This window comes from Canis aureus, chromosome 6, assembly GCF_053574225.1.
Source record: "Canis aureus isolate CA01 chromosome 6, VMU_Caureus_v.1.0, whole genome shotgun sequence".
Classification (NCBI taxonomy): Eukaryota; Metazoa; Chordata; class Mammalia; order Carnivora; family Canidae; genus Canis; species Canis aureus.
The window spans coordinates 1,620,245-1,636,525 of NC_135616.1; the positions used below are offsets into that span (position 1 = coordinate 1,620,245).

Here is a 16,281-nt window from a genome sequence, read left to right on the forward strand (position 1 = left end):
AATTAGTCAAATGGAAATGTTTCTAATTATACTCAAGGACAACACAGTCTAGACAATACAGTCTTCCAGGTTTTACTATAAAATATGCCATTTTTATTTCTAAGTTGAGCACAGTATAAAAACTGTTGATAACAGAAAGGGATAGAAAGCAATTTCATGGTATGTTGGACAAAGGTTGGAAATAGATTTTACTGAGCAACTACTAACCATATGGAATATATATGCAACAGAGTATTGCACTGCATAATACATACTTAGATTCTAGGCCAATTCAAATTATTTTCCTCTTAAATTTCAGTTTTATTATTTTTCACATTCAATTTATGTAAACTAAAGAATAAATTTACCCACTTCTCACACCCCCTCAACCTCTTCTCTGCATCTGTGAGCTTGATATATGATTATATATTTAAAGGTTTTTAGATTTCACATATGAGAGAGATTATATGGTATTTGTCTCTGACTTATTTCACTTAGCCTAATGCTCTCGAGGTTCATCACATGATTGCAAATGGCAGGATTTCATTTTTTATGATCGAATAATATTCCAGTGTATATATATATATCACATCATCTTTATTCAATGGACATGTACGTTATTTCAATATCTTTGATATTGTAAAAATACTGAAATGAACATGCGGGTAATATATATTTTTAATTAGTGTTTTCCTTTTTTTTCCAAATACCCAGTAATGGAATTGCTGGATAATTATGGTAGTTCTACTTTTAATTTTTTTTGAGGAAACTCTACAGTGTTTTCTGTAGCAGCTGTACCAACAGTGCATTACATCCCCACCAACGTTGCACAAGGGTTACCTCTGCTCCACATCCTTGCCAACACTTGCTATTTCTAGTCTTTTCTGGTAACAGGCAATTCCAACAGGTGTGAAGTGATAGCTCATTGTGGTTTTGATCCGCATTTCCCTGATAATTAGTAATGTTGAGCATCTTTTCACATACCTCTTGGCTAGCTGCCTTCTTTGGAAATGATCCAAAGATCATTTCAGATCATTTCAGATCTTCTGCCCATTTGTAATCAGATTATTTTTCCCTGAGTTGTAGGAGTTATATATGTATATATATTTATGCTAGCAGTAGGGTTTATTAAGCTGTGCTTCAGTACATGCGTTGGGGCTCACCCATGGTGCTCATGATATATAAAGCCCAAACTTTCTGCCAATTCTTCTTGAGCAAGGACAACAGAAAACTAACAGCTAAATGGATGTTATATGGAAGCTCATCTATAATCTTCATGTAGCCAACAGTCACCACCAGACACAGCACCTTCTCCATCTGGAATTTGATTGTGGACTTCCCTTCATCCACTTTGGCCACCACATTCTCACTGTGGGACAGGAAGGAAGGGAATTTGTCAGTCTTCTTTGGGCCTGGGCCCAGGATTTGAGGCATCTGCTTGATCACAGATTCTGAAGCCAAAAAGGCATCCTACTTCTTGGCCAGCTTCTTGACTAATTTTTCATTCTTACTGAGTTTCTTCAGTGCCCCAGTGTCCATGTGGAAGATCCACAGCCTTGCCCTCATCAAGCGTTGCTGATGCCCCAGAACACATATGTAGACTGGGGGCTGGGAATGGACTCCTTGGGAGCCAAAGCACCTCAGCCATCTGAAAAAATTCAAAACTAGTTTCAAAGGAGGGAGATTTATCTCTACTGCATTTAGTTAAATGAATACATCATAGATTTTGAAGGTACTTCCAAAGAGTTTCAGCCAGAGGACAAAGAAGAGGAAAGTAGTTATTATTAGAGAGGTATGATTATGGATTTTTTTGGATTATTTTTTAATTTCCATAAATATCCCATCTTCTATCATTTTTTTTCTCCTTTGGATCTCTCAGAAGTTGGAAGTTTTTTTCAACTGTTCAGGATCCTTGGTTCTCCATTTACTTGCCAGAAGGAGGCCAAAGCTAATAGAAGCTGTGCGCCCACAGGTGCAGCCTGCCAAGTGATGGCTCCCAGTGGGCAGGTAAGAGCGGTTTTATCGAGAGACACCTGAGCATTAGCATCTCTACATCTTTTTCCTGGTTTTGGTTCATTTTCTCCAGAAGTATACATTAACCTTCTGCAGGGAAGGGGACATAGTGGGTACAGCTCCAGTGCCAAGTCCAGATGCCTTACTCCTCTGTTCATAGACTTTGCTCCTCGCCCTGTTCTCAGTACCCCCACCCCTCCACTGTGCCCCAGAGTTCCCGCAGGAAGACCCTCTTGGTTCGGCCTCAGTGAGAAGACATTCTAGTATTAAACCAGGGAAGGGGTGGTTTTCTGACCACGCACGGTGAAGGAGAGGAGCTGAGCGTTCAGCTGCTTCCTTCAATCACTCCTCCTGGGTGTCTGCCTTCAGAGACACCTAGTACTTCCAAACCTAAGCCTTTTGAGGGTTCTATGGCAAGAACTGGCTGTTTCCTGGAGTTCTGTGACCCTGAAGGCACTTGGCCTTTAGCTTTCACTGATAAGTTCATCATTACTCAATTTTCCAATTTGCGAAATGTTATTAACATTGTGTTCCCCTTTCCTCCTCTTAGTAACAAATTGATGACTTTGTAAGTCTCTTTACTGATATTTTATTGGGGTTTCAGAAGAAAGCACAGATAAACATGTGGGTTCAATCCACCATGCATGAGAGCAATTCCCACAAAATAAACAATTTTTTCAAATCAATTTATATGAAATTATTTTATGCTGAGGAAACATGGTGAAACAACCATTTTACCTGGGCATGACAAGCCTCAAGTCTCTTTTCTGCCCTCCACAGAGCCGTGATAACTGGCTACATGTGCCCAGCTCTAGGCAGATGACCCGGATCCTCCAAGGCCTCAGTGCCACACATACCACTGCTGGCACAGGTGGGAGCCTCCTCCAAAGCAAATTGACACTCCTTCTCTGTGCTCTGGATCCTAGCGCCCCCCACTTCCCTGAGCTTTCCATCCAGCTCTCCCCCCCCCCTTTTTTTTGGCTTCTGTCATCAGTCTCAATCTCCAAAGGCTTCTTCCATCATTAAAAAAAAAAACAAGTAAAAATATTTGTAAAGAAACTATAATTGCCTTCCACTGGCGACAGTTATTCGTGGAGTAGTTACTCCAAAGAGGCCTCTAGTAGAAAACAACTAGTTCTTGGCTAAAGTACACTTTTTAGTGCATTGATGGGCTTCCAGAAAGTAAAGGAAATCTCCAAGGACCCTTGCACCACAACCAAAAAGAACCATAGGCAAACAAACTGTGGCTTGAATCTAGAGTAAAACACTGAGCAGTAAACAAACTCTAAGGGTAGGGTAACCCTACCGATGAATGCCAATTCCAAGCCACAAAGCCTAGACACCAGCTTGCCACTCACAAGCTGAACCTGAGCTGTCACATTAAGCCAAGAACCTCTGAAGGAGGCTAAATGGCCTCGGGTGGTGCAGTCTAGATCCCTCTAGTAACCAATGCAAATCCCTCCCTTATTTGGGGCATCAGATTAAGATTGAACAAGCAAAAACTCACAATCAACATTATCAAATACATAAACAAACCACCATAAGTGCTTGCTGAAATGAACTACAAATTCATACCTCTACAGACTTAACATACTGGATTTATGAGATAGAAAAATATAAAATAGGTATCAGTGATTACCTTGGGGATAACAAGCAATGTCATCAAGATAGAGGACCCTATTCACTCTGAAGGCAAAGGGAAAACACAGACAAGTTTGTAGTACTTGAGAGTTTTGCCTAGGGCTAGCTTTTATCCCCTTTGACCACTCTCAGAGGCATGCAATAGTGGGAAGAATTACAAAATGATACAAATTCCCTCTAGCAAGCAATCTACTACTACATAGCCTGCGGAGAAAAGTTCACAAAATTTCTATTACAAACGGGGAAGTGTAGGGGGAGTCATATGACCCTCATAAAGCAGGCTTCACCAAAAGTGCCAGCAACAACCATCTCATCACAGAATGACAGTGAATCAGAAACAAAAAATCCTCAAATCCCTCAGCTGACTTTGCTCAACTGTTTGAAGACGGTCCTCCGCTTTCAATTCAATCTCCAAACAACCTGTACTGCTATTCTCTATCCCTGCACCTGATGCAGAGATCCACATTCTAGCTGACAAACAGATGTTTTTAGGTATTGTGCAATGAACTCTTTTTTGTTTTTTACCATTTAACTATCTGTGCAATCATTTTATTACTTCTATAAATTGTAAAAAGACATTAAAATAAAATGTAAAAAGAACTCACACTAGTGATAAGTAGAAATCTCAAACTAGCAACAAGTAAGACTAAAAGATGAAAATGAAAATTATGTATGCCAAAAATGGGAAGCCTTTAACCTTAAAAGGATATTTACTACTTAAAACTGGTGGATCAACAGTAGACTCAACTGTAAATGAAAGAATAAAATGAAAGACTGTATATAAAATTCTGAATTGCTAACTCCATATAAAAAAAAGGACAATCTGCCAGTACATGGACAGATTACCAATATTAGACCTCATCGGTGGCTCTTTTGGTAAGACAACCATCTTGATCATGTGGCCCATGGCTGGAAAAGTGTCATTTTTACACTGCCCTCACTTTAAGTTATATAGGATATATAACAAAACTGTGCTCTCAAGCTTGGATAGGAGTGGAGAGCGCAGGTACAAAGAGGGTCCTTCTGGGCCTCAAAATAAATACAGTCTATCTCACTCAATGGTACATAATGACAAATAATTTTATGTTAACACAGTATTATTGCATTTATTTTAAAGTACAATACAGGCATAACAGTTTGACATAAAGCAAAACAAAGTGCTGGGTTTGGAGGTTCCTGGCTGGCTTAGCTTTCAGGCACCATGAGGTAAACATGCTCCATTCTTGTTACTAGACCTTCTGTGGAAAGGTTTTCAACTCCCTGATGAGGGCTGTTTTGGCACTTTCGGTACCAAAAAAACAAAGCCTAGCATTAACAAAATTAACACATGCTAGAAACAATTCTGATTAAAAGCTCCATTTAAACATCAGTATATTTTTAATAAATAGATTATCACAATAGTAAATTGAAGACATTTATTTTGTCAAACTCAAAATCGACGTATAAAGCTCTAGGTAGACAAAAAGCCTAATGAGAGAGATGTGCTTTAAAAAATGAACCCAGGAACCTTAGCAACAATGTCTTTGCCCTCAAAGTTAGCCATATTCCCCGTATTTCATTAAGAATCTCATTCTGCCCTTCTACTTTCTAGGTTGTAAGTTTTAATTTTACAAAATGAAACACACCATCTTGAAAACTACAGACCCTCCTAACCACTGGCAAAAAAAAAAAAAAAAAACAACAACAAATCCTTGGCAATATCAGAAGATAATGGTAACCTTTCCCTTTGTCTTTAGAAAAAGACCACATATTTCAGTATCATAAAATTGTCCTTAACTGGTATTTCTGATCAAGTAGTCCCAAAGATCCAGAGATTGTTGTGTCCTTTGAAAGTAATCTTTAACATTTATAAAATCTGTAATTCTGATTGGTTGTCTCCCTTAATATGTCACCCAGGTAAAGATACTGAAGTTGACATCTCTGTTTTCTGAAAGGTATATTTGTGGTTTTTAATTTTATTTTACATATGCACAGAAGTTGAAAGTAAATAAAAGCTTCAATCCTACTGGCTTCCTTGTTTAAAAAGAAAAAGAAAAAAAAGAAATTGAGAGTCTTGGCCATCTGAAATTAATATAGGAGAAAAAACAGTGACAGAGCCAGGTCATTTCAAAAATGAAAATGATGAAAAGAAAAACAGAATTTTCAAAATTATACTTTTATTCCTCAAATTTTATCCTTCTATGTCACTCATGCTATCCCTAGAACATCTTCAAATGTAACACTTACTGTAACTGCCGGGAGATTTTTCTTCATAAGTAAAATGAAGTTGCAGTTCCTCCTCTGACATCTCACAGATGAACACTTTCAGCAAACAGCAAATAATAAACAAAGCATTGTGTGTCTGCCAAATGAAGATGTGGCTAGAAAGAAAATACCAAAATTACACAGAATTGGTATTTAATTTGGAGCACAGGCACTATCAAGTTCATGATTTCTCAGGCATTTTGCCCATTCTGTTTTATAATATAAAGACAATGTCCATATTTTTTCATGTCTCGTGATTTATTACACTATTCCAGTCTACTTCATATTTCATTCTGCGTATTTTACTTCGTGAGTTAACCCAATAAAAACGTTTTCCTTAGGCATGACTGCTCTTTGTTCTTAACTTCATACATGTCCCACACACAGGGAGTTCAAAGAAAAGTAAAAAAAATTTTAAAAAGCATAGTAACATAAAGAGAATATATGCAAACATACAACCAAAATTTTAAGCAGGGCACTGCCACCAGCCCAGTACAATTTGTATTAAGTAACCATGAAACTCAACAAGAAAAATTTTAACTGACTTCAATACAATTTGTTTGGAAGCAGGACAATGAATAATTTTTTAAGAGACTGACATCCAAAACTGGTTTTAAAAAATGCTTGAGTGCATAAAAGATTAACCTTCCAATGTATCAAATATAAAATCATAATATCTATGTTAGCTATACCGGAATTAAAATAAAAATAAAATAAAATTATATATCTAATCTGAATTTTCATTCATCTACTAGGAAAGGGAGAAAGAAAGATGTGGAATGAACTACTACTCAAACTTGGTATGAGCAACAGTGATAATGGGGAGGGAACTACCTTTTTTTTTTTTTTTTAATAATAATTACATCACCATGAACCTTAAGGAATATATTTCTGAATATTGTCTAAAATGCTGAAATCAAACAGATTCCAGAATTCATAATCTCACCACAATGACTTGGGACAGTAAATTATAACTTTTTAATAATGAGAATTCCTTTTTAGCTTTCAAAAGACCACAATCTATTTCTACCAAAAAATGAAAAATACTCATATTGCTAAACATAAAGAGAACATGATTTAATCATCCAACTTACTTCTGACATTCTGCTGAAAGTTTTAGTTCTTTGGTTCTAGAAAGGAAGACTTTAATTAGTGCACCAAGGTTTCCTGTTCGAGGGTTGTTTATAACTGCAAGAGAAGGTAAAATTTTAAAAAGTTAAAATTAAAAACTGAAATCAAAGTGAACATATTAGAACATTATAAAACCTTCACAGACAAACCTTACTGTCAATTTCACATCTAATTAGGGAAATAATGAGAGAAATTGCTGCTTGGTCTTAATTCTGAACAAAAAATGATTTGCAAACTGAAAATGATAGACACAATAGGCGAAAATAGCCAATTCAACTCAGAATTCAAAACTACAAAGAAAAAAGATAGCTAATATTTATTCAATTAATACACACACATATACTTCTCTTTAGTAAAGCAAATGTTGGGATGCCTAGGTGGCTCAGTTGGTTAAGTGTCTGACTCTTGATCTCAATGGTTAAGTGTCTGACTCTTGATCTCAACTCGGGTCTTTTTTTTTTTTTTTTAAGATTTTATTTATTCATGAGAGACAGAGAGAGAGAGAGAGAGAGGCACAGAGACACAGGCAGAGGGAGAAGCAGGCTCTATACAGGAAGCCCAATGCGGGATTCAATCCTGGAACTCTGGGATCATGCCCTGAGCCAAAGGCAGACGCTCAACCACTGAGCCACCCAGGCATCCCTTTTTATTTTTTATTTTTTAAAGATTTTACATATTTATTCATGAGAAATATACAGAGAGAGGCAGAGACATAGGCAGAGGGAGAATCAACTCAGGTCTTGATCTCAGGCTCAAGAGTTCAAGCCCCATGTTGGCCTCCATACTGAGTGTGGAACCTACTTTAAAAAAAGGAAGGGAAGGAGGAAGGGAAGGAAATATTTTTTTAAAAATGATCTCCAATATATAGATACAATAAATTACAATGGTAAAACTCTGTTCAGATAATCATAAATCATTCTAATGAAAAATAAACAGATATAAAGCAATATGGTCAAGGAGAAGCTATTTGATCAGATAAAATTTTCATGAATTTGTTTAAAAAAATTTTAAGTTTACATTTGGCCATTTCAGCAAATCGAGCCAGACAACCGAACAGGTACTGTGAGGAGAATGAGAAGATCAGGAGCACCTGGGTGGTTCAGCAGTTGAACGTCTGCCTCTGGCTTAGGGTGTGATCCCTAAATTCTGGGATTGAGTCCCACATCAGGCTCCCCCTGCAGGGAGCCTGTTTCTCCCTCTGCCTGTGTCTCTGCCTCTCTCTGTGTGTGTCTCTCATGAATAAATACAATCTTTAAAAAAAGAGAGAATGAGAAGATCTGATTTCTAGATCCAAGTCTATAATTAACAGAATATTAAAACTCAGACCAACCTACTTTTCTTCTCCAATGTCAGTTTTCTCATCAAAAGAAACAACAGGTTAACAGACACTGACTAATTTATACAATAAGTGCTTTATACACATCATCTCACTTAATCCTCAAACCAACTCTGGGATAAATACCAACATCACCTCCATCTCACAGATCCTCCTGTCTACAATTGTTACTGCTCAAGGATACATCCTTGTTTACTGGTTCCAATCCTTGGCTCCAAAATGCTGTCCTATACCAACTCCTATTACCAACAAATCAGACATAATGGCAATAAAAGTCCTGTCTGCAAAGCAAACGAGGTATGTGATGGTTAATTTTATGCGCAGGCTGACTGGGCCACAAGACGCCCTGATATCTAGTGAAACATTATTTCTGGGTGTGCATGTGAAGTGTTTCTGCACTTTAATTTTCAACTGAGCAAAGCAGATTGGCCTTTCCAAAGTGGGTGGGCCTCATCTAACACATGAAAGGTCTGAACAGAACAAAAGTCAGAGGAAAGTTGAATCCTCTTCGCTTTATCTCTGCCTGTTGAGCTAATATGCTGGTCTTCTGCCCTTGGACAGGGACTTACAACACTGGCTCTCATGTTCCCAGGTCTTTGGACTTGGACTGAAATGCAGACCATTAGCTTTACTAGGTCTCTGGATAACCCTGACACATCACAGAAACACAAAAATTAAGAATCCATCAGAGCTAGAGACTATTATGCTAAGCAAAATAAGTGAGAGAAAGACCATATGATTTCACTCATATGTGGAATTTAAGTAAACAAATGAGCAAAGGAAATAAAAGAGACAGTGACACAGAGAGAGAGAGAGAGAGAGAAACCAAGAAACAGACTCTCAACTATAGAGAACAAACTGATGGTCACCAGAGGGGAGATGGGTGGGGGGTGGAGGAAATACGGGATGAAGATTAAGGAGCATACTTGTGATGAGTACTGGGTGTGGTATGGAAGTGTTGGATCACTATGCTGTACACCTGAAACTAATATTACACTGTATGTTAGCTAACTGGAATTTAAATAAAAACTTAAAAAAGAAAACTCATCAGAAGGAAGAGACCCATTAGTCAGAACCTTTCATTTTACTAAGAAAAAGAGACCCAGAAAGGTTAAGTACTGAGCCCAAAATCAACAATGTTAGTGACAAATGCTAAGTCTTTCTGCTTTACAAATGGTTTTTTTTCTTTTAATATTAAATTTTATTTTGTTTTAATTTATTTATGATAGTTACACAGAGAGAGAGAGAGAGAGGCAGAGACACAGGCAGAGGGAGAAGCAGGCTCCATGCACCGGGTGCCCCACGTGGGATTCAATCCCGGGTCTCCAGGATCGCGCCCTGGGCCGAAGGCAGGCGCTAAACCGCTGCGCCACCCAGGGATCCCTACAAATGGTTTTCAAACTGAGATTCCAGTTCTGAATATTTGTTTCTTTTTTAAAATCTCTTTAACTGTTTTGAAAAACGGAAATATAAACAAACACATTGGCCTATGCTGCCAGAAAAAATCATTTTTATGCAGACCTGAGGTTTATGCTTTTGCTATCTCTATGCATATATCTGAATTTCTTGAAAATGTGTCAGAGATTTGGAAAAACGTGCAAACCCCTCATTATATTTTAAATATTTTAAAACCCAGGAACGTGCATATATACTTTTAAAAAATCATACATGGGAACAAGTACACCATTACAGAATACCTGCTTTGTGCTCGGTACGTGTCAAATTAACTCCGGTCTAGCAGCTAAGTAGGTGTGCTTGTCACAACTTGAGTCAATGCAAGTTACCATGTAACTTTCTCACAGTGATGTAACATTATAGCACCTTGTTATTCAACTGTGGTTCAAGGATGAGTGGCAAGAGCATTACTTGGGACCCTGCTAGATGTGCAGAACCCCAGTTCCACCACCCTGAACCTATTGAAGTTAACAATGCTTCTCAAAGTTTAATGTGCCTCTAAATCACAAAGCAGTTAAAAATAAAAAAAGATTTTGTTTATTTATTTGACAGAGAAAGAGAGAGAATGCATACAAGCATAAGCAGGGGGAGGGGGAGAAGGAGAAGCAGGCTCCCTGCTGAGCAGAGAGCCTGACATGGGGTTCAGTCCCAGGACCCAGAGCGGAAAGCAGACACTTAACTGACTGAGCAGCCCCAAGGCAGTCTTATTAAATTCTGATCTTGCTTGTGTCAAGTGTGACCTGAGATTCTGCAACAGTCTCTCCCAGGCGATGCCTCTTACTCCTGGACAGAGAACCGTACCTACGAGTAGCAAGGGGCATCATGTGCTCTAAGTTAGGGCAGGTTTTGTCCAGCTTTTATCATTAAGAATAGGTTTATAATTAGATATTAACTCTTCTCCGTTTCACTTTGAAACAAGTATTCCCTACTTCTCTTTCAAGCTTTGGGGTTTACTGAAAGAATATCCTAATATTACAGGATAAATGGTTTTTTTAAAAAAGTTATTGTTTGCCAGTGTGTAAATTATTATTATTGAGCTACTGTAAATCAAAACAAAATATTGAAACAATGAGCTGAGGATGATATGACTACAAACATAATTCAGAATCCCAGCTTCACAATCTTGTGTTCATTCAACAGCTCCTTTATTACTGAATGACTATAAGTAACTGTTTGAATTTATAAATGTTTAGCTTTAAAAAAAAAATTCCCCATGTTGTTGGAAAGAGCAATCAGCTACTAGACTAATGTAATTAAAGCTTCATACATCTTTTTTGTTCATTCATTCAGCATGTGTTCATTGAGCTATTTATATGTACCCAGCACTGTTCGGGGTACTAAGGGGATACTGAGAGTACCAGAGTACCTGGTCTTAATGGAGCTGACATTCTAACATAATTAAGTTTTCACAGGTATCTTACATAAGATGCAGAAGGGAAAATAAATTACTAAGACAAAGTACACTCCCTGATGTTTAAACACCACCACCCAAAGGTAGACACACGACATCCCAAAACATCTGGATGGAATTTAACAGGATCAAAGTTAATTGGCAAAAATCAAATCTTATGGGGGTACCTGGGTGGCCCAATTGTTGAACATCTAAGTCTTGATTTCAGCTCAGGTCATTATCATGAGTTCAAGCCTCACATGGAGCCCTGGGCTCGGCAGGGAATCTGCTTGGGATTCTCTCCCTCACTCTCTGCCCCTATCCCCTCGTGTGTGCGTGCTCTCTAATAAATAAAGAAATAAATACATAAATCTTAAAAAAAAGAAATATCAAATATTATGTTGAAGTTGAATAAGCTTCCAAAGACAGATCAGGAATGGAACAGCTGACAGGAAGGCAGAGAAGCATAATGGAACTAGACTACAGAACCTGACTAGGTTCAAATCCCAGCTCCATCACTGACTAGCTGTGACACCCAGCAACTTACTTGACCTCTCCATGCCTCAGTGTCCTCAACTGTAAAATTCAAATAAAAATGGTACTTAAATTAAAAATTAACTCTTTTGACACTAGAACTTGAACTTGTAGCAATCTGTTAAGTAGCTTTTGTGTAACAAAGGGGCTTCCTTATCTCTACAGGAGTTCAAGCAAAGTCTAACACTCAGATAAGGGTATTTAAAGAGAATTTCCATCTGGGTGAGAGGGTGGACTTGCTTCCAGCCCTGAAACGACCTTTCACAATATTTCACTAATATGCCCATGCGTCCCCAAATCCAATACCAAATACACAGAAAATACAGAGGACAGAGGATGCAATCAACAAAATTTACATTGTGGGAAACTCTACTACCCATTTTCTTCCATAGGTAGAGAGAAGAAAAAGGAGAAACCATTGCAGGAAGAAACTAGCTATGGAAAGAATCATAGGGGATCCCTGGGTGTCTCAGGGGTTTAGCGCCTGCCTTTGGCCCAGGGCGCGATCCTGGAGTCCCAGGATCAAGTCCCGCGTCGGGCTCTTGGCATAGAGCCTGCATCTCCCTCCTCCTGTGTCTCTGCCTCTCTCTCTCTCTCTCTCTCTCTATCATGAACAAATTAATAAATAAATATTTTTTAAAAAATCATAAAGACATACCAACCAATAACAACATATAGACTTTATTTGGTTCCTGATTCACAGAAACTAAGACAATTAAAAATCTGAACACTCAGTGGATATTTTATAATGCTAAAAACAGTCTTCTAGTAAGATCATGGTATTGCTTTCCTTTAAAACAATTCTTATGAAATATCCTAAAATATTTATGGATGAAATGATAGGATTCCTGAGGTTTTTATCTAAAATGTGAGAACATGCTGCTTTTTGTGGTTTCGTGTATCGTTTCCCCTTGTTAGCTCTTCTGTACATATTTCATACTTCCATGTATGAGGGGAACGTAATGGGTGAAAGATACAGATGAGACCTACCCATGAGGTGAAAATGAGTGAGGATGGAAATGAGCTTACAGCCATTTATTATGTTATTCGACCATCAATTCTAAAAGTGTGAAATTTTTAAAAATCACTCATGAAAACATACAGATACGAGTTCACAGAAATGCTAATTCCAGATAGATAGTCCTTCCCCCAAAAAACAGAGAACACTTTCACCAACTACAGAGTTTAAAGAACTGATATAAGTATTTATTCGGTAATCAATGGGTGGTTAGCATGGCTAACTGCTTGAAAGTACCTCTGAGGAGAAAATCTCCCCCTGTCTACTCCAGTCAGTAAAACTTATATCCCACCAAGTCACTTTCTACACCAACACTGAGGCTACAACCCCCAGAAAACAACTAGGAAGAAATAAACATGTCAGACACAGAGCAACATATGCTAGAGGGCACAGGTAGAAAAATTGTTGATCCAGATGTTCAATCCAGGAATGTTATAATCCCTTCACACTCCAAAGCCAAGGAGTAAGGGCAAGGGAAGGTCCCATTTAAACCAAACAAAACCTACACAAAATAAAACCTTCCTGGATTCCAGAAATTAGGTTGGAAAGCAGCACCACTGGCTGCCTTCAGGCTAAAATAACAGCAGATTCAACAAGCACCTACCGGATCCACAAGAGGGACAAGGTTAATAAATGACAGCAAACAACGTGCCTATGTGGGTACTCCCTGTGCCTTTACCCTGCTTTATTTTTCCAAAGAGATGTATCACATGAAAGTAGGTGTATTTATTTATTTATGATCTGACTCCTCTACTCAGACACATCCATGAATCTAGGTGAGTCTTCTTTGCCAGAACATAGACTACATTATGGAATATATAGCACAGGGTATAGGTATAGGAAAGAGTCTATAATACAGCAGGTGGCTCAATAAATATATGCTGGTTTATAAAAACAGTAATAGTAACACTGGGATAAGGAATAGGCTATGCTAAAATTTTAGCCAAAGATCTGAATGAAAACTGTCAAATTGGGGGTAGGGGGTATGCCTGGCTGGCTGGCTGAATCAGCACAGCATGTGACTCCTGATCTTGGGGTCGTGAGCTCAAGCCCCGCATTGGGTGTGGACCCTAAATTGAAAAAAGTAAATAATTTTTTTAGAACTGTCAAACAAATTTAGTCACAAGCATCATCAGTGGAAGATGAGAAAATCATCTATCTAAAAAAACAACAGAAAGCCACTGGGAAAAATGAGTATAATGAAAAGAGAGCAGTCTGATATCCAGGAAAAACAAAGAATGATTTAAAAAAAAAAGGGGGGGGGGAGCCTAGGTGGCGCAGCGGTTTGGTGCCAGCCTTTGGCCCAGGGCGCGATCCTGGAGACCCGGGATCGAATCCCACATCGGGCTCCTGGTGCATGGAGTCTGCTTCTCCCTCTGCCTAGTCTCTGCCCCTCTCTCTCTCTCTCTCTCTCTCTCTCTCTCTCTATCATAAATAAATAAAAATTAAAAATAAATAAAATCTTTAAAAAAAAAAAGATGCACTAGAATCTTGACAGAATTGTAATATATAAAACACTGATTCAAAGACATAAAGGAGGAAATTCAAGAAAAGAAAGACGAAGAAAAAGAAGATACAGAAAGCAAAGAACAGAGATCCAACCTAAATGTTAATGAGTGATCCTAAGTTGGGGGAGAAGAAACTCAAACACAAGTAAAACCAAAACCATAACTAAAGGCAACTCCAGAATTGAAAAGACCTTAAGAAGCCAAAAAAAAAAAACAAACACAAAAAAAACAAAATTCATCAAAATTACAAACAAAAATCATTTTAAAAAAGTATATTGAGGAACACTTAATTGTAATAATTAAAGGAAAAAGTCTAATGAAAAAAGAAGCCAAAAAAAAAAAAAAAATTTAGGGCCCTCTCAGGTAAGTACCTCCTTACACCATATACAAAAATAAATTCGAAGTGGATTAAAGACCTACATGTAAGACCTGAAACCATAAAACTACTAAATGAACACACAGGCAGTAAATTTGTAGTTCAGTCTTAGTAATATTTTTTGGGGTCTGTCTTCTCAGGCAAAAGCAACAAAAACAAGTGGGACTCCATAATACTAAAAAGCTTCTGCACAATGAAGGAAACCATGAACAAAATGAAAAGACAATCTTGTGAATGGCAGAAGATATTTGCAAATGATAAATCCAATAAGAAGTTAATATCCAGGGCAGCCCGGGTGGCTCAGCGGTTTAGTGCCGCCTTCAGCCCAGGGCCTGATACTGGAGACCCGGGATCGAGTCCCACATCGGGCTCCCTGCAAGGAGCCTGCTTCTCCCCCTGCCTATGTCTCTGCCTCTCTCTCGCTCTGTCTCTCTGGGTCTTTCGTGAATAAATAAATAAAATCTTAAAAAAAAAAAAAAAGAAGTTAATATCCAGGGGCACCTGGCTGGCTCGGTCAATGGAGCATGCGACTCTTGGCCTCAGCATTGTAAGTTCCAGCCTCATCATGCTGAGTGTAGAGATTACTTAAAAATAGTTTTTTAAAAAGTTAATATTCAAAATTTGTAAAGAACTCATACAACTCAACACACACACACACACACACACACACACACACACAACTTGATTAAAAAATAGGCTTAAGGGGATCCCTGGGTGGCTCAGCAGTTTGGCGCCTGCCTTAGGCCCAGGGCCTGATCCTGGAGACCCCAGATCAAGTCCCACTTCGGGCTCCCTGCATGGAGCCTGCTTCTCCCTCTGTCTGTGTCTCTGCCTCTCTCTCCGTGTCTTTCATGAATAAATAAATAAAATTTTTTAAAAAATAGGCTTAAGACCTGACAGATATTTTTCCAAACAAGACATACTCATGGCCAACAGACACAAGAAAAGATGCTCAACATCACTGGTCATCAGGGAAACGTAAGTCAAAATCACAATGAGTTATCACTTCACATCTATCAGCATGGCTAAAATCAAAAAGACAGGCAGCCCAGGTGGCTCAGCGGTTTAGCACTGCCTTTGGCCCAGGGCCTGATCCTGGAGACCCAGGATCAAGTCCCACATTGGGCTCCCTGTGTGGAGCCTGCTTCTCCCTCTGCCTGTGTCTCTGCCTCTCTTTCTCTCTGTGTCTCTAATAAATAAAGTCTTTAAAAAATAAATTCCTTAAAAAAAATCAAATCAAATCAAATAAAAAAGACAAGAAATAGCAAGTGCTGGAGGGGAAGTGGAGAAAGGGGAACCCTCGTGCAAAACTGGTAGGAAACGTAAACTAGTGTAGCTACTTTGGAAAACAGGATGAAGATTCCTCAAAAAATTAAAAATAGAACATATGACCCAGCAATTCCACTTCCAGGTGAAGTGGAATTTTCATTTTCTGAAGAAAATGAAAATACTAATTTCAAAAGATATCTGTACCCCTGGGTTCATTGCAGCATCTACAGTAGCCAAGATACAGAAGCAGCCCATGTGTCTGCTGATAGATGAATGGATAAAGAGAATGTGGTGTATATACACAATGGAATATTACTCTGCCATAAATAAGAATGAAATCTTGCCATTTATGCCAACATGGATGGACCTCGAGGGTACTGTGCTAAG

General features: G+C 38.4%; 1 protein-coding gene across 4 annotated transcripts in view; it reads right to left on the bottom strand.

The window, feature by feature from the left end:
* The window catches only part of DYM (dymeclin), a 341,383-nt gene that overhangs the window by 271,774 nt on the left and 53,328 nt on the right, over positions 1-16,281 (bottom strand). For all 4 annotated transcript variants that reach the window (XM_077899788.1, XM_077899791.1, XM_077899790.1 and 1 more), the window contains 2 exons: positions 6,972-7,065; positions 5,860-5,993 (listed from right to left, as the gene is read on the bottom strand). In XM_077899788.1, coding sequence (XP_077755914.1) covers positions 5,860-5,993; positions 6,972-7,065 — 228 coding nt within the window. The remainder of the gene's footprint in view (positions 1-5,859; positions 5,994-6,971; positions 7,066-16,281) is intronic.